The sequence below is a fragment of the Petaurus breviceps genome, unplaced genomic scaffold (genome assembly GCF_028583685.1).
Source record: "Petaurus breviceps papuanus isolate PSGF00001 unplaced genomic scaffold, PetGlider_PUasm1.0 154, whole genome shotgun sequence".
Taxonomy (NCBI): domain Eukaryota; kingdom Metazoa; phylum Chordata; class Mammalia; order Diprotodontia; family Petauridae; genus Petaurus; species Petaurus breviceps.
Window position 1 is genome coordinate 10,475,032 of NW_027185715.1, and position 25,935 is coordinate 10,500,966.

Consider the following 25,935-nt stretch of genomic DNA (forward strand, 5'->3'; position numbering starts at 1 on the left):
CAGCTTCTACACTGAGGAATTGAAGGGCTTGTAATATGATATTCCAGAGGTTAAAGGAGCTGGGATTAAAACCAAGAAATCACGTATCCAGCAAGACTGAGTATCATGTTTCAGGGGGAAATATGGTCATTCAATGAAATAGAAGACTTTCAAGCATCTTGATGAAAAACCTGAGTTGAATAGAAAATTTGACATTCAGATACAAGAAGCAAGAGAAGCAGGAGAAGGTAAACAGGGAAAAGAAATCATAAGGAATTTATCAAAGTTGAACTATTTACATTCCTACATGGAAAAATGATAATTGTAACTTATGAAACTTTTCTCAGTATGAGAATAGTTGAAGGGAATATAAATGTGTGTATATTTATATGTATACATACATAGATATGTATGTATAGGAGGGTATATGAGTATATAAATATATATGTGAGTGTGTGCATATGTATATACATGTATACATAGACAGAGGGCACAGGACCAATTGAAAAGGAAGGGATGATACTTAAAAGGTGAAATTGAGAGGTGAGAAAGGAATATAATGAGAGGAGATGGGGAGAGACAGAATGGAGTAAATTATGTCATATAGAAGAGGTAAGGGAAAATGGTCACAATGGAGGGGAAGAACAGGAAGGCAAAAGGGAATGGGTCAACCTTACTCTTATTGAATTTGACTTAGGGAGGGAATGACATACACACTAAATTGGGTATCTCACCCTACAGGAGAGTAGAGGGGAAGGGGATGAGAAGGGGGATGGTGGAGGGGAGGGAAGGTTGAGGGGGAGGGAAGTTATAAGCACACAGTTTTGAAAAAGGACAAGGTGAAAGTAGAGAATAGAACAAGTGGGGGGGGCAGGTAGGATGGAGGAAAATATAGTCAGTCTTTCACAATATATCCACTATGGAAATGTTTTGCGTAACTACACATGTATAACCTATATTGAATTGCTTATGTTCCCAGTAATGGTGGGTGGTGAGGGAGGAAGGAAAAGAATCTGGAATTCAGTGTTTTAAAATCAAATGTTTAAAATACACACACACACACACACACACACACACACACATAATTTAAATAAATAAAGGACTGGAGTAGAATTTATTTAGATGATGCTAAAAAAAAAGTAGGGTACTAATCATGATCTCAGACAAACTTAAAGCTAAATGAGATTTAATTAAAAGAGATAAACAGGGTGCCATAGATAATGAAATAATACCGATACCAAAGTTATATGTGACAAATGTTATGGCATCCAGAATTGTAAAGGAAAAGCAAAATGAATTATAGGTGGAAATAGAGAGCAAAACTGTAATAGTGGGAGACTTCAATCTTCCCCTCTCAGAACTAGATAAATCTAACCAAAAAGATAAATAAGAAAGAAGACAAGGAGATGAATAGAAAATTCAATAAGCTGGGTATGATAGATATTTGAGAGAACTGAATAGGAATATACCTTTTTCTCAGTGGTACATGGTACCTTTACCAAAATTGACAATGCATTAAGGCATAAAACCTTTGTAGTAAACTGCAGAAAACAAAAATATTTAATGTATCCTTTTTAGATCATAATGTAATAAAAATTATATTTAATAAGGACCATAGAAACATTAGATTAAAAATTAGAGACTATATAACCTAATATTAAAGAATGAGTGGGTTACAGAACAAGTCATAGAAACAATAAGTGACTTCATTAAAAACAATGATAATAATGAAAAAAATATCAAAACCTATGAGATATAGCAAAAGCAATAACCAGAGGAAAATTCCTATCTCTAAATGATTACATCAATAAAATAGAGAAAGAGCAGTTGGGTATACAATTTTTAAGAAATCAAAAAAGAACAATTTAAATATCCCCAATTAAACACCAAATTGGAAATCCTAAAAGGTGAGATTAATAAAAGAAAAAGTAAGGAAATCATTGAATTAATAAATAAAACTAGAAGTTGGTTTTATAGGAGAAAAATAAAATAGATAAACCATTGGTTAATATGATTTTAAAAAGGAGAAGATAACCAAATTACTAGTAACAAAAATGAAAAAGGTGAATATTCCACTAATGAAGATGAAATCAAAACAATTATTAGGAGTTATTTTGCCCAATTATATGTCAATAAATTTAACAATGTGAATGAAATGGAAGAATACTTACAAAAATATAAACTGCCAGATTAACAGAAGGGGAACTAGAATATTTAAATAAGTCTATTTTAGAAAAGGAAATTGAATAGTACATAAATGAGCTTCCTGAGAAAAAAAGCATCAGGGCCAGATGAATTTCCAAGTGAATTATTCCAAACATTTAAGGATCAACTAATTCCTGTATTAAATAAATTACTTGGAATAATAGGCAAAGAAGTCCTACCAAACTCCTTTTATGAAACAAATATAGTGCTGATATCTAAACAAGAAAAAGAGAGAAAGAAAATTATACACCAGTTTGATTAGTGAACATGAATACAACAATTCTAAATAAAATACTAGGTAAGAGACTACAACACTATATCACAAAGATTATATGGTGTGGGGTTGGCTAGGTGTCTCAGTGAATAGAGCACCGGCCCTGGATTCAGGAGGACCTGAGTTCAAATCCGGCCTTAGACACTTAACACTAACCATGTGACCTTGGGCAAGTCACTTAACCCCAATTGCCGTGCCTTCCCCCCTGCCCCCCCAAAAAAAGATTATACAGGGTGACCAGGTGGAATTTATGCCAGGAATACAGAGATGTCTTAACATAAGGGGAACTACTAACATAATTGATTATGTCAATAACAAAAGTAACAAAAATCATATCATTATATCAATAGATGCAGAAAAAGCTTTTGACAAAATATAACATTCATCCCTAATAAAAACCCTTGAAAGTATAGGTATAAATGGATTTTTCCATAAGATGATAAGAAGTATTTACCTAAAACTATCAGCAAGCATTATTTGTAATGGGGATAAACTAGAAGTCCTTCCCAATAAGATCAGAAGTGAAACAAGAATGCTCATTATCACCAATATTCTCCAATATTGTATTAGAAATGACAGCTATAGCAATAAGAGAAGAAAAAGAAATTGAAGGAATAAGAATGTTCAACGAGTTCAAATCTGGCCTCAGACACTTAACACACACACACAAAAAAAACAACTAGGCTGTGACCTTGGGCAAATCACTTAGCCCCGGTTGCCCTCCAAAAAAAAAAAAGCAAAAAAAAAAAAAAAAAAAAAATAAAGGGGGAAAAAAAACTAACAAAAATTAAAAAAAAACAAAAAAAAAAAAAAACTAGGGTGGGACCTTGGGAAAATCAATTAGCCCCGGTTGCCCCCAAAAAAAAAAAAAAAAAAAAAAAAAAAAAAAGAATGATTAATGGGGTAATAAAACTATCTCACTTTTCAAATGATATGATATACTTAGAAAATCCTAGAGATTCAACTAAAAAGTGAGTTGAAACAGCAATTTTAGGAAAGCAGCAGGATATAAAATAAACCCATAAAAATCATCAGAATTTCTATATATCACCAATAAAAATTTGCAAGAAGTAATAGTAAGAGAGACCCATTTCAAATAACTGTAGACTATATAAAATACCTGGGAGTATATATGCTTAGACAAATACAGGAATTGCATGAACATAATTACTAAATACATTTTATTTAAATAGAGTCAGATTTAAATCATTAGAAAAACATTAATTATTCATAGATGGGCGGAGCTAATATAATAAAAATGACAGTTCGACCTAAATTAATCTACTTATTTAATGTCATCCCAATTAAATTACCAAAGACTTACTTTATTGAGCTAGAAGAAATAATAATAAAATTTATTTGAAACAACAAAAGGTCAAGAATATCAAAGGAATTAATGGGGAAAAATGTGAAGGAGGGAGGTTCAGCAGTACCAGATCTTAAAACTATATTATAAGGTGATAATTTTCAAAACTATCTGATGCTGACTAAGAAATAGAAAGGTAGAACAATGGAACGCACAATGTACAGTAGTAAATGATTATAGTAAATTTTGTGTTTGACAAATGTAAAGATTTAAGCTTTGGGGATAAGAATATACTATTTGTTTAAAAAAAATTCTTGAGAAAATTAGAAAGCAATCTGGCAGACATTTTTTTTATTTTTATTTCTTTTATTTTTGCTTTTTGGAGGTCAGTTGGGGTTAAGTGACTTGCAAAGTTACATGGCTAGTAAGTGTGTCAAGTGTCTGAGGTCAGATTTGAACTCAGATCCTCCTGATTGCAGGGCTGGTGCTCTATTCACTGCACCACCTAGCCACCCCTACAGATCAATATTTTACACCATTTACCAAGATAAGGTCAAAATGGATATGAGACCTAGATATAAAAGGAAATATCATAAGAAAGCTAGAAGAACATGGAACATATTACCTATCAGACTTATAGATAGGAGAATTTATGAATAAACAAGAGATGGAGAGCATTGTGAGATGTAAAATGGTTAATTTTGATTATATTAAATTTAAAAGTTTTATACAGATAAAACCAATGTAGCCAAGATTAGAAGGAAAGCAAAAAATTGTGGGGAAGAATTTATGCAGTTTCTCAGATAAACGTCTCATTTCTCTAATTAACAGATGACTTTGTCAAATTTATAAGAATGTGAGTCATTTCCCAATTGATAAATGGTCAAATGACATAAACAGGCAGTTTTTGGCAGAAGAAATCAAAGCTATATAACGTCCCTGGAAAAAAAAATGCTCTAAATAAATCATTATTGATTAGAGAAATGCATATTAAAATAATTCTGAGATATCATCTTACACATCAGATTGGCTAAAATGATAGAAGGGAAAAAAGACAAATGTTGGAGGGCATGTGGAAAAATTGGGACATTAAAACATTGTTGGTGGAACTGTGAACTGATCAATCATTTTGCAGAGCAATCTAGAATTATGCCCAAAGAGTTATAAAACTGTGTATGCCCTTTGACCCAGCAATACCAACTGTTAGATTTGTTTCCCAAGGTGATCAGGGAAAAAGGAAAAGGACCTATATTTTCTAAAATTTTCATATTAGCTTTCTCTATGTTGGCAAAGAACTGGAAATTGAGGGGATGCCTCCTCATCTGTCATCAACTGGGGAATGGTTAAACAAGTTGTGGTATATGGTTGTGATGGAATACTACTGTGTTGTAATAAATGATGGACTGGTTGATTTTAGAAAAACATGGAAAGAATTGCATGAAATAATGAAAAACGAAGTGATCAGACCCAAGAGAACCTTGTATACAGTAATAGCAATATTGTTCAAAGGATAACTGTGAACAACCAAGTTATTCTAAGTACTATAAATACTCAAATCAACTATAATGGACCTATAAAGGAAGATGCTATCTTCCTCCAGAGAAAGAACTGATAAATAGAACTATGCATCATATGGCTTTACGTATATTTATAAATTTGTGTTTAATGGTGACCTCTAGTGTAGGGTGGAGCGGGAGGGAGACAGTGCAGAGCTTAAAATGTAACCCAACAATTTAATTATTTTTTAAAAAGATAGTGAATTCTCATTCCTGCTGGTGTTAAAGTAGAAATTGGAGATTCACTTTATAGAGATGAAATTATTGTTCAGGCATGTACTAGTTGGCTTTGGAGTTCCCTTCCAATTCATGTTCTGTGATAAATGGCATGAGGAATGGACGAGATGTTCATGATTTCTTCTGAAACTAACAGTTTAAGACAAAAGGAGATGAAGCTTTCACTTTGTCATTGTTGTTGTTTTTAAATTATTATTATTTTAAATTAGTCCTGTAATAGGAAGAAGCAATGTGTCTGCCTTAACTATGACATCCTAGAGAAAAATAATTAAAATTAATTATAAATGAGAAACAAAATAGTATTATAAATGAAAATAGATTTCTTAATTGCATCAATTCCCTCTTTGGATAATGGTTTATTAACAGAGTCCTCTGATCTCATTTGTGAAATATTTTGTTGATGTTTGACATTATTACCATGTGAACACAGATAAGGAAAAACAATGCTAATCTAGTTTTATTTCAGACCCAGATAAGAAACCTTTCCATGTGTTATTCCAAAGAATGATGGCTCACAACCTTGGAGGGGAGAGCAAAACAAAAATTTGGCAGCTATTAATTAAAACTCATAAGTTTAGGGCTAGAAGGTTCCCCAGAGGCCATCTAGTCCCCCACTTTTCAGATGAGGGGCCTGAGGCTCATGGGGATTATGTGGCTTCCTCTCTCTAAAATGATGCTAGAAACATAGATTTAGAATTAGAAGGAACTTTAGGGGCCAATGATTCTAGCATTTTCATTTTACAGATTAGGGAATTGAGTTATATGGTGTTATACTTACAGTATCTGAGGTAGGATTTGAGTGTAAGTTTTCTTGACTCTAACTACATATACTATCCACTAAAGCACTCTGCCTCTTACTCATACTGACGATAGTAACTGTAAAACAACACCTCCCATAAACCTGGAACACTCTCCCGTAGATACACGGGGTCCATGGGAAGAGTGGGCATTGAGTACAATGATTATGAGGCATATATATGAGTGCGTGTGTGTGTACATACACATATACATGCATACATACATATATATGGAACATGTGTAGTTAAAGCAACTGACATCATTGTACTGCAGCATATCAATGTCATTTATCTCAAGGAGCCCTCACACAGAACATCCCTCTATTGCCAGAGTCGGTTCTCCCTCTTGCATAGTCAGCTCTCTTCTCTGCTGCCAGGGGCCACTGAAACAGTTACCTCCCTTGAGTGACTGCCTCTCTCTGTCTGTGTCTATCTGGAGAGTGTGTGTCTTTGCTATCCTGCTGGTTCCTGCCTAGACTCTCCCAAACTGACAAACTCTCAGTCTGATAGATGAGATGTCTCTTACTAGGCAAGTAATTCTGTGGTATATGTCATGACCAATGTGGAGATCAAGGAGTAGGGATATTGGGGGAGATGCAGATGATGTTTTAAAACCCCTGAATTATATCAATAATAATTTATTTTAAAAAAACGAGTGTATCAACCAAATCTAATATTATATGCAGTATTCTATACTGATAGGCCCTACCTCTGCAAGGAAAGGAGAAAAACATACTCTCATATCTCTTTTTGGGGCCAAGCATGGTCATTTCATAGCATTTATTTTCTTTTATTTGATTGTTGTTGAATTCCATTCTATGGTGGATATAGAGATTCAATTCAGTAAATATATATATTAAGCACCTACTATGTGGCAGGTATTATATACAACTCTTACCCTCAAAGAGCTTACATTCTATTGGGGAAAAATAACATGTGTGTAGGAAAATTAAATATAAAATATATACTAAGTAATACTTGGGTTTCTGAGTAGAACCAATGATAAGATTGATTTGATGATTAGTCGAGCAAAAGGTGGAAAGTAATAATAATAGTTAAGAAGAATAATAATAGTTAACATTTATGTAGTTCTATATGTCAGGCACTGTGCTAAGTGCTTCATTACCTCATTTGGGCCTCACAAACACCCTTGGAGGTAGTTACTGTTGTTATCCCAATTTTACAGGTGAGAAAAGTGAGGCAAATAGGAGTTAAATGATCAGGGAGTTGAGAATCATGAGCTAGTGTCTGAGTTCAGATTTGAACTCAGGTCTTTGTGACTCCATGCCTAGAATTCTATCTACTCTACCACCTAGTGGCGGAAGGAGACACGTGCCTGGTGGCAGAGAACACACATATGGTGTCCCATGTATGCATGTCCTACACCCATGGTGTCCTTTTGGGACATCCTAGAAGGTGAGGTCCATTTCATGATGTCGAGTCCACATAGCAATATGTGTAGAGAGGCTACAGAGATGTCTTTTGGTGGTGGTGGTGATTTAGCCTCTAACTTTAGCTTCTATAATTTTCCTACAACTAATTCCCTCACCTTCCACGTGGGCAAACACCAAATACTCATTTAACAGTGAACTATGGTCTGCATTCTCTTTCAGAGGGCAAATACATGTGTCATCCTCACTGTCAAGACCTGGTACATCTGGATTGTTCACAAAATGAGAAATTACTGGAATGCATCCCTACTTGGGAAATAACAAATTCAAGTAAAAAGAACAGACAGGTAGGAAATATTTTATGCTTTTGACTTCTGGCTTTCAGGCAATTCCACAACTCTCCCACCCAGTGGAATGAATATTTTTCCCCATTATAGTTGCTTTCATACAAATATGAGTTTTCTTGTGGCACTTTTTCGACATCATTCCTTTCACCATACCCCTCTGTGTAAAAGTTTAGATTTGAAATATGATTTTAGACACATCATTTTAAAATTGCGTCATTAGTTTCATCCAGTAAATCCATAATTAAGATAATGAAACTGAGTTAAGATTCAAAGCTTCAGCTCTGGTATATACATTTTTTTTTCCCCAAAATGAATTATCAACAAGTATATTTTTACACCAAGATGAACATTAATCGGACGTGAAGATTAAATGTTTTTGTTCATTTTTACCTAGGGAAAGGGATCACTGGATTATAACTCTGGAGCTGGAAGAGACTTTAGAGGTTATCTTGGCCAACCATTTCATTTTCCATGTGAGGACTTGAGCCCCAGAGAGGTTAAGCGATTTAACAAGGGTACTGTTGAGATACAGCCAAAGGAATTTTCAGGGTCTCTAGTTTAACCAATGCCAAGGGGAAATGCCTTGGGACTTAGCTTCTAAAAGGATAATTATCGTGCCCTTGGTTTAAGGTAGGTATTTCTTAGCCTGGCATCTATAAACTAAAAAAAAATTATTTTGATAGCTATTTCAACATAAGTGATTTCCTTTGCTTTTGAATTGTGGTGCTGGAGAAGGCTTTTGAGAGTCCCTTGGACAGCAAGGAGATCATATCAGTCAATACTTAAAGAAATTAATTCATATCATATTGGAAAGTCAAATACTGAAGTTGAAACTGAAGCTTAAATATTTTGGCCACATAATAAGACAGGACTCGTTAGAAAAGACCCTAATGTTGGGAAAGAGTGAAGGCAAAAGGAAAAGATGGATAGTGTCATGGAAACAGCAAACATGAACTTGGGCAGACCTTGAGAGACAGTGGAGGGTAGAAGGACCTGGCATGCTGTGTTCCATAGGGTCATGAAGAGTTGGACGCGACTGAACAACATTTTATCTCGTGCATTTAAAAACGTTGTTCTGACAAGGGGTCCATAGGCTTCCCCAGACTGACTGCCAAAGGTTGTGACACCAAAAAGGTTCCTCAATTCCTCACTCTCATGAAGTTGATCCAGTCATTTGCCAATGGCCGTCGATTCTAATCCCACAACATTTCCATTTTTGTCCCTTTCTCTCTGCTAGTAGAGCCACCATGCTAATTTGGCCTCTCCTCACCTCTCACCTGGACTATTGCAACAGCTTCCTATTTGGTCTCCCTACTCCAAGTCTCTTCTCTCACCAACCCATCCTTCATATAGTCACCAAAGTGATTTTCCTAAAGTTCAAGTCTGGCCCCTACTCAATACACTCCAGTGCTTTCCTATAACCTCTAGGATCAAATGCAAAATTCTGTTTGGTATTTTAACTTGCTGAGTTCAAATGTAGCCACAGACACTTATTAGATGTGTGACTCTGGGCAAGTCACTTAACCCTGCTTGCCTCAGCTTCCTCATCTGTAAAATGAACTGGAGAAGGAAATGACAAACCACTTCAGTATCTTTGCCAAGAAAACCCCAAATGGGTCTACACAACTGAAAAAGAAATGACTCGACAGCAACCACCCTTCCTCTCCACATACTTTATGGTTCAACTGTACTGGCCGTTCCTCATAAATGATGTTCCCCTTCCAGCCTCTTGCTTTTGCACTGGCTGTCTCTCATGCCTGGAATTCTCTTCCTCAATGTCTACCTCTGAGAGCTGAGCAATCTCCAGTCCTCCTGATCGCTCTCTGGCCCCTAGACCCTGATGGCTCTGGAGGAGAAAGTGAGGCTGGTGACTTTGCACAGCCCTTCCTCCCTCCCTCAAATCAAAGTCAAATGCAAGTCCTGTCATCACCTCCCTGATGCCACAGTCCCCTCTGAGACCAAAGGGGAAAACCACACAACCTCTGGGAATCCCTGGCTTCCCTCAAGATTCAGCTCAAACACCAGCTGCTACATGAAGCATTTCTTGATTCCCACACTCCCACCCCAGTAGCTCCCTCCCTCCCAAACTATCTTTGATTCATTCAACATATATTCTGTATGTATTAGTATGTGTATACATCATCTCCCCTGTTAGAACGTAAGCTCCTTAGTGACAGGGATTGTCCAACTTCTGTCTTTGTATCAGACTGCTTAGTGTAATGGCTCACACATAGAAGGCTCTTATAAATAAGTGTTTGTCGATTGACTGTCTGATCTAATTATATTGCAGCTACAGAGATGTCACTGTGGCAAGGAGACCCAGAATGGAAAATATGTACCCAGGCTTGCAACCTGGGTGCCATCCTTGACTCTTCACTGTCTCACCTCTCCCCATCCAATCTCTTGGGTTCTATTAATTCTGCCTTCGTGTGTCTCACCCTTTGTCTCCTCTGACTGTTGAGCTCTGAGTCAGGCCCTCATCTCTCTCTGCCTGGACTATTGCTTCAGTCCAGCGTTTGGTCTCCCTGCTTCAAGACTCTCCTCACTCTAGCTCACCCTTCACTCAGCTGCCAAAGTGATCTTCCTAAAACCCAGGTCTCACCATGTTACCCTCCTAGTCAATAAACTCCAGTGACCCCCTAGAACTTTCAAGTTCAAATATAAAATTCTCTGGCTTTTAAAGCCCTTCATCAAAAGCTGGTCTCCTCCAAACTTCCCGGTCTTTGTGATACCTTGTGCTCTGCCTGTGTACTGCAGTCCAGTGATTCTGACATCCCTGATGTTCCTAGAACTAGATGCCATCTCCTGAATTTGAGCATTTTCACTCGCTGTCCCCTATGCCTGGAATTCTCTTCCTCCTTGCCTCTGCCTCCTAGCTTACCTAGATTTCTTCAAGGCTCAGCTAATATACTATTTTTCACAAGAAGTGGAATGCTAGTGCCTTCCTTCTGACATTACCTCCAAATTCTCCTGGCTATATCTTGTTTGTACATCACGCCAGCCAACACATATTTATTAAGCACTATGTATCATCTTTTGTGCTAAAGTGCTAGAAATAGAAATACAAGCAGAAAAACAGTCCTTGTCTTTAAGGAGGTGATATTGTAATGGGGGAACCTATTGGGGGAGAGTCAGGGTAGAGAAAGTTGAAGCAGTGTATCCTGGAGAGAAATGAAGACATCTTTGGCCGAGGTCTCCTGAAAGGAACCAGTCAGTCAGTCAGATGTTGTCTCTCCCATTAAACTGTGACCTCCTTGAGGACAGGGACCACATTTTGTGTTTCTTTGACTGTCCCTAGCCCTTAGCACAATGCTTACTCAGCACATAGAAAGTCCTTAATAAATGCTTATTGGTATGGAAATGCTTTACATGATTGCACATGTATAACCTACATCTGATTGCTTACCATCTCAGGGAGGGGAAAGGATGGGGAGGAAGGGAGGTTAATAATGCCTCCCTCAGCCAATGCAAAATTTTTATTTTCTTTTCACTTCAATCATCACCATTTATTCACTACCATTTGCTTAATACTTTACAATTTACAGCATTTTTTCCATTCATTATCTCCTTTGATCTTGACTGCCCAACCTGCTTATTGTCTGTGCACCATATTTTTGGACTTGATTACATTTATTATAGATGCTTCACCATTCATTTACTGGAAAAAGGGAGTCCAGGTCTGTGACTGCATTGGCATGAGGGAGCTGGTGATGGAAACTTCCTCCCCTCTCATGCCCCCTGCCAGGAACAGCCAAGCTATAACTTAGAGTTGTGTAGCTGACTGTGTCACTTAGGGGTAAATGGATGATCCATGGACCCATAGGTAGGATCCCAAAGGACAGGACTTGCATCCAGATCTTCTGACTCCAAGGATAGCCCTATAAACACTAGGACATGTAGGCTCTCCAACTATCTTATATGATCCCTAATATCTTTTATGGTTCTCTAATTGTATAAAAATGTTTTTCCCCTAAAAAGATGGTTGCCAGAACCATTTGTTGCTCCCTCCTAACACTCTTATGGATTTTGTATGGTCATAACCTTATCCCTAGAGTCACTGCTGGGGGGTGGGGCAGGATGTTAGGGTTACTCAAAACTTTAAAAAAAACCATATTAAAATTGTTTTAACATGTAATTGGGGGGGAAATAAAATATGTTAAAAAAAGAAAAAAAAAAGTAAATGTTTGCTCGCTGATGGGACATCTTGGTACAAGTTTCCTACCCTTGTGGTGGGGAGTATCTTGGGCCATGCCTCCTGCCCTCTGAGCACCTCACACTGTCCTGAGGTCATTCTGCCCTGTAGTCACCCCACGAACCAACCCCAAGGTAAGCCACCTTTCCCTCTTCTACCTTCTTCCTTGTCCCCATCTTACCAGATACAAAAGTTAACCAGTTTCTCCTAAGCAATTTGAAAGATTTCCTTAGCAGACATCTCATTTACTGTAGCCCCCAAACTCAGCCTCAGCACAAGAACACAACTGGCAAACACTTGACTGTCAGCAGCCTCCAGTCTCTGATTTGAAGGTTTTGGGGAAATGAAACTAAGCTATTTCTCAGTCTTTCCAGGGATCATGGGACAACATAAACGGAAAAAAAAAATCTGGACTTTTCCTCCCACACATGAACAATCATTTCATCCATGTGGAAACATATAATGACTTTTTATGATTATGTAACATTGGCTACCTTGATTCTCTCCCTCCCCCTTCCTCGGTCGAAGGCCAGGTATGTTCCATTTAAACTCTTTCCCAGGGTTCTCTGGTACCCTTAAGGGAGTTGGAGTGTCCAGGTTCTCTGCCATTAGCCACAGCCCTTAATTGGGGGCAGGGCTATTCCCTAATTCCGTTTAGCCACCAATAGTCAAATTACCTTTTACAAAGGAGCTGTTGTTGTTCAGTCATTTCAACCATGCTGACTCTCTGTGACCCCATTTGGGGTTTTGTTGGCAAAGATACTGGAGGGGTTTGCCATTTCCTTTTCCAGCTCATTAGATGAGGAAACTGAGGCAAACAAGGTTAAGTGACTTGCCCAGGATCACACAGCTGAGGCTGAATTTTAACCCAGGCCTTCCTGGCTTCAGGCCCAGTACTCTATCCACTGCACCACCCAGCTGCCCCCAAAGGGGACTTTACAAGGAGTGTTAACTTCAAAAGATATAATCACAATCATATAAACTTACTCCTCCAACACAAGGAAGCATGAACCCTTCCCTTCTCCCCTTTCTCTTAAGCCTCTGAGGAGGAAGCGTTTATTCATAGCTTAACTCAGTTCCTGTAGTTCCAAGTCCAAATCCTCATCAGACTTCAGCCCCAGGCCCCCGACTTCTCCAGGCTTCCACGCGTGCACCATCCCACCTGCAATCTTGGCTCCAGGGTCTCACAGCATCAACTCCTGGGTCTGTGGGCATCACCTCTGGCCCTTGAAACTGAGAAGGACAAACAGCACAGGACAGAAACAAACACCCACCACCAAGCTTGGTGTTGGAGCTAAAGGAGAGAGTAGACCAGAGAAAGAAGAACTCTTCCTCTTACTGAGTCAGGGCATGGCGCCAGCAATGTGGGTAAGCTATCGTTTTCACCCTCTGGACACAGGAAGACCTGAGCAGGAGATATGTGTCAGAGGAGCCAGAAAGACTGGCCCAAGGAGAGTGACCACCTCCGACACCTTGACTTTAAAGGCAGCTTGTTCTAAGAAGGAAGCCAATCAAAGGAGAATAATATCCATACCCACCTTATCAGGTACTAAAAGCACCTCCACCTTGGGTGATCTGGGCATGCTCCAGAGGGTGGCAATCCAATGCCAGAATCCTCTCCTGCCCATCAGAACCTGGGCTCTGCCCCTGCTTTTGTCCCCAGTTCTGAGAGATAATTGGTGGTGCCCACACTTCCACACCACTTCCCAAGCTGTCTCTTCAACAAACCAACTTCTTGATCTTCTTCCCATCTGGATTTTGGACTCTACTCTTGAGTTCTCTTCTCTGAAAAGTGAGCATCCTTATGCTGTTGGGACCCAGGTCTGCAAGACCCTTCTCCACCATCTCTTCTCCGTGCTGTCATCCCAAAGCTTTGATTTCCAGAGCCTCTTGAAGTGCTATTTTCTGCTAGTAGACTGTAAGCTTCTTGAAGGCAGGATTCTCTTGCTTGCTTGTATTTATAGCTCCATAATTTAGAACAATACTTAGCAAATAGTAAGTTGTTAAATAAATACATAATAAATGCCCTATCTCTATAAATTATCTCATTCAAGTCTTGCAAGGAACCCAAGAGTTAGGCACTACAAGTATAACAATTTCATTTTGACAGATGAGTGTCTATATGTATTTTTTAAAATTGTTGATGTTGACTAATATGGAAATATATTTTGCATATGTATAATCTATATCAAATCGGGGTGGCTAGGTGGTACAGTGAGTAGAGCGCCAGCCCTGGAGTCAGGAGGACCTGAGTTCAGATCTGGCCTCAGACTCTTAACAGAAAACAAAACAAAACAAAACAAAAAAACTAGCTGTGTGACCTTGGGCAAGTTACTTAACCCCAATTGCCCTCCAAAATAGCAAAAAAAAAAATCTATATCAAATTGCTTACCATCTCAGAGAAGGGGAAAGAGGGAGGGAGAGAATTTGGAACTAAAATTTTTTAAAAAAATAAATGTTAAAAATTGTTTTTACATGCAATTGGGGAAAAATAAAATATTATTAGGAAAAAGTGTTTCCATGAGGAAGAAAGAAAACAGTTTTTCTTCTTTGCTAGATGAAAAAAGATCAAAAATTTTTTTTTTCCATTTCCCCTCCAAGTTAACTAATCAGTTAGAATAACAGCAATTTTTGGCATCTAGGTGGAGAATGACTCTTAGGCGCATGGATTAAGAGCTGGAAAAGTCTCAGAGGCCATTGGTTTAACTTCATTTTTACTGGGGAACACAGGCTTTGAACGTTTCAGTGACTTTGCCAAAGATCATAAACATGAAGCTAGTGACTGAGGCAGGCTATGACCTCCAATTCCATATCTAGCATTTGTCTCATTGTACCCCTGGTTTTGTCTGGTTTGTGTGTGGTTTACATATGTTAAATTTCTATTGAACTCAGTTATTCTTGGCAAGGACATAGGAAGGGAATACAAAATTTGTAAACAAAACGAATAATAGCTTTTCTGGCAGGCTGATGATTTCACTGTGGTGAGAAAGGGCCTAGAATGAATGTTAAGCCTGGAGTTGATTGAAGTTATTGTGGAGTCAGGAGATCTAAAACGGACTTCTGAAAAATTCCCTTCTCCCAGAAAGAAAACTTGGATTAAAGATGCTTATTGTAATTTAATAGGATGATTTTGGAGAGAGCAGAGAGGATAATAAAATCGTTGTGAGAAGCTCTTCAGAGAACAAATAGACACTTTCTACAGCTTGGTAAAATTGGCTATGGTTCAACTTGAAGGGTTCAGTGAACAAAGGCTTTATGAGTTTACCTTGAAGAGACCTCAGTTACCATTTCTTTGTTAATTTATTCCATTTTTTCTTTTAAAAAATGGCTATCAAAATAGCTGAATTGTTCTTAAGAAATGTAGGGATTTGGGGAATAGTTGTAGTATGATGCATTATTTCAGTTCCAAAATTGTTATTAGTGAATGTGTATCACTTAGAAGTTAGTGATTTGGGGGGAGGTGCCTTACAAGGGTTTGCTAAGGGTCTACTATGTATGAACTTAACAATGGCTTTTATCCATTTGAAAAGGTTACCTGTTGGAAATGAACCAATAAAGGATGGGCTGTGCAAAGTCACCAGCCTCATTTTCTCCTCCACTGCCATCTGGGTCCAGTGGCAGGATATAAATCAGGACAAACTGTAGATGATCCTGGACGCAGTGGGAAGCCTTGGCTTTTTTTTCAGGCAGATTGAACATATTACCAAGGATGAAGCATTTATGAGAAGCCTTGAAAAAGATGTCATAAAGGAGGTATATGATTGAGAAAGAGGTGGGTTGTTCATGTAGGGAGAGTGAAGGTCTGCCAATGGTAAGAAAGATTAGAAAGATTTATAATTCAAAGAACTTGGAGCTAAGGGGGTGTCCATTAATTGGGAAATAGTGTAAAGTGAACTGAACCAGAGAATAGTTTATACAATAACAACCTTATAAACACAATTTTGAAAGACTAAAACTTTGATCAATGCAATGATCAACCATAATTCCAAAGGAATGGTAGTGAAACCTACTATCTACCTTCTGACAAGGCGATAGACTCAAGGTGCAGAATGGGACATTTTAGAACATGGCCAACTTGGGAATTTATTTTTCTTGACTATGAATATTTGTTACCATGGTTTTGGTTTTCATTTCTTTTCATTTTTTTCAAGGAGGGGAAGAGATGAGAAGGAAATAAATTTATGCTTGTTCATTTAAACAATGGAAATTAAAATTAAAGCTTAAAAATATTTGTAATTACAGCTAGAGGTATTGATTGCAGAATATGCAACATTAGGTGGAAAACAGCAGTCCTTGGTTCATACTCATTTACCTTGAAATGGCAGCCCTAGTCAGTATAACCAGTCTGGACTTAGCTTCCTGTACTGTGAAGTATGTTGCAGGTCCAACTGATATTAAATATGTATTGTAACACACAGGGCACATAACAACAATAACAACAACAATAATAGTAGCTTGCATTTATCTAGCATTTTAAGATTTGTAAAGCCTTTATGTACTTATCATATTTGATGCTCTCAACAACCCTGTGAGATAAGTACCATTATTATCCCCATTTTACAGATGAGGAAACTGAGATTGAAAAGTTAAGGGACCGGGGAGGCTAGGTGGCATAGTGAATAGAGCACCAGCCCGGGAGTCAGGAGGACCTGAGTTCAAATCTGGCCTCAGACACTTAACACTTACTAGCTGTGTGACCTCGGGCAAGTCACTTAACCCCAATTGCCCCTCCAAAAAAAAAAGAAAGTTAAGGGACTTGCATAGGGTCACATAGTTATTTAGTGTATGAGGTAAGATTGGAACTCGGGTTTTCCTCACTCCAAGTCCCTATACTGAGTCAATTTGCTTTCTTTTGTTGGTTACCCTTCTTATATCTCATTAAAGGAAGAAACATCCACAAGAGAAGCATCTTCTAGCCCAGATCGCTTGTTGCAATGGTTATTGGTCAATCTCTAAGAATCTCTTGTCTTGAGCTGCCCTCCCTCAAGCTGATACTGTATTAGTCCTGGTTCTGACGCATGCAGCGATTCCTAAGACAGTGAGGAGAAGTGAGCTTCTTTTCCCCTTTTGTTCAGGGCAGCTGGATGTCTAAAAGAATTGATAACATTTGGTTTTTACCAATTACTAGAATCTGAACCATATCTAATAAAGAGTAACAATGTATATCATGCCATCCAACATCCTCTATGGTTGTTGGCTGGTAATGGACACCAATAAATCTGCTCCCAGCCTGAATACTTACCTTTCCTGAGATGGTCTTATATATCTCTTAAAAGTGAATTCAAGTACTAGGGCAAGAGATGCGTAGGTGTCTTTATCTCAGGAAGGGAGGTGGACCAAAACTCGGGGAAGATCATTCCTGAGAAGAAATTCCTCCACAGAAAAATCAAAACTCAAGGTTTGAGTATGTGACTATTCTACGGGTAAGGTCAGTGTAGTGAGAAGCAATTGCTGTCCCCTACAGAAGGGTAACAAATGGACAGCTCCCTGATAGCTCCCCATGAAATATTTTTTAAAAACCAGAGAAAGACCTTTAATGAAATGGGTAGACCTAGATCACTAATGGAGGGACATGACTATCCTGGTTCTGGTCTTAAATTTACTCTAATGGGGGAGACAACTCATATGAAGGGTTTTAGTTGCACGTCGGATAGAAAGGTCCCATGGCTTTTAGGGTATAGAGGCAAAGCTGCAGCAAAGTCTCTTCTTTAATGCAATTTACACTAAAAAAAATCATATCAATTTCTGATGTTTTTCCACCTTGAGCTGAGAGAAATGAGTAAAAATACAACCAGTACTGGAAAAGCTGGCCAAGGAAGCTGTGTCATCAGGTGAGAGCCAGGTTTCAGTGGTTGCTAATTGTGGAGACAGTAGGGACAGAAATGATTTAGGATGAAGGGAAATTTGTTGCCTATGGAACAGGCATTCCAGAGGGCAGAGTGGAAAGGGTAGGTGGTATGATTGAGAGGGATGGGAAGATATAATCAGGAAGTTAGGGGATAGGGAATGGGGTTTAAATGATGACCTCTAGGGGTTTAGAATCACTACGTTGTATAGGGTATGAACAGTTGTGAGAACTGAGTAGAAGGAACTGCCCCTCTTCAGAGAGGAGACTGGAGATCAGACTATAGATAAATGCAGTGGGAGATGGAAGGCACATAGTCGGGCAGTCAGATGGGGAGCCCTATCTCACAATTCCTCTTCCCTCCAAAGGTTTAGAGATGAAAGTCAAACATGCACAGCAGGAGATAAAAGTCCAGTTCTCCACTGACTTTCCTTTTCTTCTTCTTTCATGGGAAAGGTACAGCAAGAGGTGGAAGGCCTGAGGTCAAAGGGAAGGTTGCCCTTCTCACTACAGGCCTGCACAACATAGGGCCCATGGGCCGCTTGGGACTCACCAAAGGATTTCAGGCAGCCCACAAAAAATGTAGCAGATGTAAAAGAAAGAGATGCAATCAGTGCTTTGTCCATGGCCTGCTTAACCCGCCTTCCACTAATCACTGTTTTGTGTGTCATGTAAGTTGGTGGGTGGGTTGCCACTGCCACTCTCTCCTGTTTGTCACAGACCCGTGCCAGCCAACCATGGTTAGTCTGTCTCTAGTCCAAGAGGAGCAAGAGTCACATCTTCTTCCTGCATTTTCAGTTATTACTGGTGTTGAACAGGGACAAATGGAGTGCAGCCACATACCAACACAGCTGATGCCCACTGTGTGATGAGAGCAACAATGTGAGGGCCTCTTCCCCTGTGCGGCTGCCCTCCAAGTTACATGAGTGTCTGGTACTCTCTCCAAGACCAGATACTCAGTTCAGTATTTCTTTGTATGTGAGCAGTTGCTGTGGGAATTTGGGGGTGACTTTGTAAAATGGGTGATAAAAAGAAATGGAAGATCAAATCAGAAGATAGAGTAATCTTGAGTAGACAGGTATTTATTACACGAGAGACAAAATATTGTGCCTTGTTTGCTGAGAAGTAATAGCTATTCCAAAGGAATACAATCTTCATCACCATTTTGAATAAAAACATCCTAACTTAAGCAAACTGAACACCAACAAAAAACAAATTAAAGTGTACAAATTGTTGAAAAAATCTCAGTGGGGCACAATGGTTTTTCAGGAAAGTAAACTCAGAAAATGAGGCAGCTGCTAAGGTTAGTTTTCAGATTCCTAAAGAAATTTATTTCAAACGTGATTCCAGAGTACAACAAACTGATTGCTGATAAGAAGTGCCATACATCCCATTAACTGAATGTAAACAGTAAGAAAACCTAAAAAATGTATTGAAACTTGTACTGCTTAGCAAAGTAATTTTTTAACATTATTGTGATTTCATGATAAATAAAAATCTTAAGTTATAAGAGTAATTAATTGATATTAATTGAAATTTCCCTTTTTATAATATTGTTTATTTACAAAAGAGTTTAATCATTAATTATACCTTTACTTGGAAAACTAGTTGCTAAAAACCATCTACAGCCCCAAAGAAGTTTAGACCATTTAAATTTTGGCCCCCTACCTACTGCCAAGTTGTGCAGGTCTAGTTTAATGGATCTCAATACCTAACTCTGTGTGTTTGTGTGTGTGTGTTCAACCCTCCTTTTTCTGATTCAAATGAGTGAGGTTCATGAAATGCCTCTTTATGAAAGCCTTTTTTGACTATTTGCAGAATTTCTCTTTGATGTAGAAGCTTGATTTTGACTATAATATCTATGGATGTTTTCGATTTGGAGTTTCTTTCCAGAAAGTCAGCTGGGAAGTATATAAGCACTTACTGTGTCTCTTGCTTTAAGAATACATAGAAAGACAAAAATAAGCAAACAAACAAACAGTCCCTGCCCTCAAGGAGCTTACATTTTGATAGAGAAGTTCTGATTTATTTGAGTAGTTTTCTTTTATGGTTTCTTGAAATCTAGTATCCATATCTTTTTGTTTGGTTTTGGTTTTCAGGGAGTTTGGTGATTCCTAAATTACCTATTCTCCATGTGTTTTATAGGTCAGTTGTTTTTTTATGGTACTTTATATTTTCTTCTATTGTCTTTTTACTTTGTTCTAATATTTCTTGTTTCATGGTACCATTGAGTTCTGTTTATTACATTGTAGTTTCATGAAGCTTGCTACTTGAGTAAGGTTTTCCACCTTTTCTTTTAAGTTTCTCATTCTATTTTTTTTTCATTCAGCATTTGTATTTCACTGATCCTTTCATTTTATATCTCTTTAGTGCTGGCAAACTATGGCCTATAGGCCCACTGGTATCGTATAGCTCACAAGCTAAGAATGGCTACTAGTGGTAAAAGATCCCTAACTTACTTCATTTCTTCTTGCTACTCGTGGACGCCTTGTGGCAAGGCCATTTTTTTTTCCTGTGGCTATAACTGTCCTTATTGTGGAATTACTCTCTTATTCCATATTTATCTCTTGACCCATAGTATTTCTTCATTCTGTATACTCATATCTCCAATTCTTAGTTCCTGGTTTGGGACTTTGTGTCAGGATCAGGCTCTAGCCCCTCCTGTACTCTTGGATGAAGTGATCAGGCCCTGTGTGATACTGTCCCCAAATTCCTGGGCTCTTGCTGATAACTTCTACCTCTCCTTATGTATCTTCACTCAGAGCATTGTTAGGTTTAAGGTCACCCCGTTTTGTTTGAATCCAGCACACTGTAACCAAAGTGTCTCCCTGGAATAGCCTTAAACATCCGCATTAGAGCATTGCATACTTCTGCTTCCTTATAGTATCTTTAGTCAGGTCCTGCAGGCTTCCAACCAAACTGGAACCTAACCAGGGCATTGGCTGGCTTCTGTCCTCTTTAACTGACTTCAGACTCAATTCCCTGGTGGGATTCTCCTCCCACACCTCCTCACAGGCTTCTGGCTATCTCTTTGTAAAGCCCTGAGTTGCATGTGAGAGGAGCTAGGCTCCTTTATGACTTGTGACATTGCCATCTTAACCAGAAGTTCCTGGCCTTCATGTATTAGCCACATGCACGTACACACACACCCCCTGCCCCAATAGAACCCTTCCTTATAAGAAAGAAATAGTTAAGCAAAAACAAAGCAAGCATTGGCCATATCTAACGATAATTATGCCCCATTCCATACCTCTAGGTCACTGTACTGATCAGAGTTCTGAGGACTTTTAGTGTTTTTTCCCTTTACATTATTCTTATTACATATTTTGTTCACTTTGTTCCATTTACTCCCCTTTTCATCACTTCAAACTGGCTGAGACCTATTTTAAAGTCATGCCTACACTGTCTTTATATTTGGGGTTTTGTTTTTCTAATTCATTCTTCTGGTATATTATGTTTGCTAAGGTCAAGCCACCAGATGGCGCTTAAACACTGAATTTTTCTATGGGCTACATTCAAAATTTTTATTTTGTAAGTAGTTTTCAATAGGAAACATTTTGAATCAGTAAATCAAAGCTGTATCTTCAACCATCCTTCATCTATAAGCCCCTTCAATATAATAACTGATATTTATATAAGACTTTAAAGTTTGCAAAGTGCTTTATGTACATAAGGGGGGTATTAAGCAGGGGAATTCAGCAATCTAATGAGATTACAGGACATTATCGTTTGAGTGAATGAATGAATGAAAGAAAAGGCATTTTTAAGTGCTTACTATGTGCTAAACACTGCGGTTAGTGATGTTGATACAAACAAAAAAAGCAAGATAGTGCTTGCCTCTCAAGAAACTCAACTGGGGGAGAGCCAGCTGCAGAGCTGATGGGAAGGCCAGGGAAATCCTAAAGGTGCATTGGTGGGGCAGATGACAAGGTCAAGGGATCCTTAGGTCACATCAGCAGGCCAAATACCAGTTTCTGGGGTCTTCAAGGCATTTGGAGACATTTGGAAACATCTCCTCATGAAGGAGCGTACTTACTTAGGATACACTCAAAGGATCCAGACAGCATCTTTGGCTGGGGCTCTCTCCATGGTGATTGTCTGCTTTGACTCTGGAGGATGGACTCTTGGAAGCCTCCATGCTTCCTGGTGTAGACAAGTGAGCTGCAAGGCTAATGAGTTTTATCTCTCTTTCTCAGACCAGTGCAGAGCAGACTGCGTTCCAGAACAAAAAGGGGACCTATGCCCACATGCAGTTCCCCCCTCCCCTAAGAACAGTTGATGGTGACTTGCAGCAAAATTGCATGACAGAAAAGACATATGCTTGCACGTGGTCCAAGAGAGTGGTTCATGAACCATGTTTGTGAATCCCAACACCTGTGGGGAGGAGGGGCGATTTCAAATTTCCTAACCAATATGATTCCAGAATCTAACCTTCTATCAGAGAAGGCAGATTTCTTGGGCGTAGCCTTGCAAGTAATTTCAAGCTTTAATATTCAAAAATTTGGCCCTCATAGAAAGAGAAAAGAATTTTTTTAATTTATATTTTTCTAATTACATATAATAACAATTTTTAACATTCTTTTTTTTAAGTTTTGAGTTTTGAATTCTTTCCCTCCCTCCCCTGCTCCCTCCTTTAGAAGACAAGCAATTTGATATAGATTATACATATGTAGGCATGCAAAACTTATTTCTATATTAGCTGTGTTGTGAAAGAAAGCACAGATCAAAAAATAAGAAAAATAAAGTAGGAAAAAAGTATGCTTTGATCTGCATTCAGACTCAATCAGTTCTTTCTCTGGAGGTGGATAACATGTTTCACCATGAGTCGTTTCAGAATTGTCATTGAATTGCCGAGAATAGCTGTCACTCATAGCTGAGCATCATGCAATATTGTTGTTACTGTGTCCAATGTTCTCCTAGTTCTGCTTATTTCACTTTGCATCAGTTCACGTACAATCTTCCCAGGTTTTTCTGAGAGCATCCTGCTCATCATTTCTTACAGCACAATAGTATTCCATCACAATTACGTACCACAACTTGTTCAACCATTTTCCAAATGATGGGCATCCCCTCAATTTCTTTTTTTTTTTAATTTATTTATTTACTTTTATTTTACAACATTCAGTTTCACAATCCCTTGAGTTTCAAATTTTTTGCCCCCTTCCTCTCCTCCCCCCATGGAGGCATGCAATCAAATATAGGATCTACAAATACCTTCACATTAAACATTAGTCAAGTTGCAAAGAAGAATTATAAACAATGGAGTGAACAATGAGAAGGAAGAAACAAAACAAAACAAAAAAGAGAGAGAGCAAGCAGTTTGCTTCAATCTGCATTCAGACTCTGTAGTTCTTTCTCTGGGTGTGGATATCTCTTTCCATCACAAGTCTTTTGGAGTTGTCTTATAACCTTACATTGTTGAGAGGAGCCCAGTCTATCAAAGTTAGTCATCACAGATACGATGTGTCTGTAATTGTGTACAAAGTTCCCCTGCTTCTGCTCTTCTCACTCAGCATCAGTTTGTATAAGTCTCTCTAGGTTATTATGAAGTCTGTCTGCTCCTCATTTCTTATAGCAAAATAGTATTCCATTACATTCATATACCACAACTTGTTTAGCCATTCCACAATTGATGGGCATCCCCTCAATTTCCAATTCTTTGCCACCACAAAAAAAAAAGCTGCCATAAATATTTTTGTACATATAGGTCCTTTTCCTTTTTTTTTTTAAACTCTTTTTGGGATATAGACCTAGTAGGGGTATTGCTGGGTCAAAGAGATGCACAGTTCCTTGTATAGTGCATAATCCTTGGGCGTAGCTCCAATTTGTTCTCTAGAATGGTTGGATCGGTTCACAACTCTACCAGCAATCCAGTAGTGTTCTAATTTTTCCACATCCCCTCTAACATTTCCTTTTTCTGTCATACTAGCCAATCTGATAGGTGTAAGGTTGCTTTAAACTTGTTTAAACAACTTGTTTAAACTCAAAGTTGTTTTAACTTGCATTTCTATAATCAATAGTGACTTATAACATTTTTTCATATAACTGTAGGTAGCTCTGATTTCTTCTTCTGAAAACTGTCTGTTCATGTCCTTTGACCATTTATCAATTGGGTAATGACTTGTATTTTTTTATAAATTTGACTCAATTCTCTATACACCTAAGAAATAAGGTCTTTATATCAGAAAAACTTGCTATAAAATTTCCTTCTAATGTTGGTTACATTCATTTTGTTTGCAAAACATTTTTAATTTAGTGTAATCAAAATTATACATTTTATATTTCATAATGCTCTTTATCTCTCATTTGGTCATAAATTCTTCCTTTATCCATAGAGGTAACAGGTAAAATAATCCACATTCCTCTAATTGTTATGATCTCACCCTTCACGTAAAAATCATGTACCCATTTTGACCTAATCTTGCTATATAGTGTGAGATGTCGGTCTATACCTAATTTCTGCCAAATTTGTCCCAGAAATTTTTGTCAAATAATGAATTCTTTTCCCAAACAGATTTTTGCATTTATCAAACAGATTACTACAGTCATTTGCTGCTATATGTCCTGTACCTAATCTATTCCACTGGTCTACAACTCTGTTTCTTAGCCAGTATCATATTATTTTGATGATTATTGTTTTGTATTATAGTTTGAAATCTGGTAATTCTAGGCCTCCTTCCTTCACATTTAAAAAAATTGATTCCCTTGATATTCTTGACCTTTTATCTTCTTTATGAATTGTATTGTTATTATTTCTAACAATAAAATACATTTTTGGTAGTTTGATTGTTATGGCCCTGAATAAGTAAATTAACTTAGGTAGAATTGTTACTTTTATTATATTGGCTCAGCCTACCCACAAGCAATTAATATTTCTCCATTTGTTCAGATCTGACTTTATTTGTGTGAAAAGTGTTTTGTCATTGTGTTTACATAAACCCTGGGTTTGTCTTGGCAGGTAGATTCCCAAATATTTTATATTGTCTGCAGTTATTTTAAATGGAATTTCAAGAAGAGGATTTCTTGATGCAGCTTCTTGAAGAAGAATGAGGGTAGTCCACATATTTTATGTATAGCTTCCTAGTTGGTGAACAAAGCCAGTGAGTTTCTCAGAAGGTACAGGGCCAATGGGAATAGAATTGCTTATTCAGGAGGCTCCCAAAGTATGTTTACCTTCCAGGGGCAGTCCAAGCCATACACAAGCTGATACTACTGGTCTTGGAGGTTTTGTGTCAGACTCTGTGGGAAACAGGGACTCAATGCAATATCCAAGTTTATTTTCCTTTTGAAAATGGTTAGGGGTTGGATATTTTGTTTATTTCTGTGTCTATTTACCCCTTCCTATGTGTCTTTCATATATTTTCTGTGGGGTGGAAATAAAGCAATCCTATACCCAGTATGCCTATGGTAACTTGACCCTATTACCCATCTTTGGGGAAACCTAGACACAAATTATATCATTAATATACTAGATTTCCTTGCAATTACTCCAGGTGGGGGTCTTCCACAAATAGTTCCCCAGGCTGACTTTTTTTAAAATTTCTTTTGAATGCTTCCCTTAATATTAAACTGATTTCACCTGTATAAAAATGGTGGTTCTTTGGAAGAGAGGGGTGAACATGTAGGATGAATGTCCAAGTAGGGATCCTTGAACCCCTTTCTAGTTCACAAAGCAGACATTTATTAAGCATTCAATATGTACCAGGCTAGGTTCTGGGGATATATGTACAAGCAAAAAGAAATACAGTCGGGCAGCTAAGTGGCACAATGAATAGAGCACCAGCCCTGGAGTCAGAAGGACGTGAG

General features: G+C 38.0%; 1 protein-coding gene across 2 annotated transcripts in view; it reads left to right on the forward strand.

The window, feature by feature from the left end:
• RASSF3 (Ras association domain family member 3) overlaps positions 1-25,935 on the forward strand; it is a 203,406-nt gene that overhangs the window by 16,033 nt on the left and 161,438 nt on the right. For both annotated transcript variants that reach the window (XM_069080842.1, XM_069080822.1), the window contains exon 2: positions 7,968-8,092. In XM_069080842.1, coding sequence (XP_068936943.1) covers positions 7,968-8,092 — 125 coding nt within the window. The remainder of the gene's footprint in view (positions 1-7,967; positions 8,093-25,935) is intronic.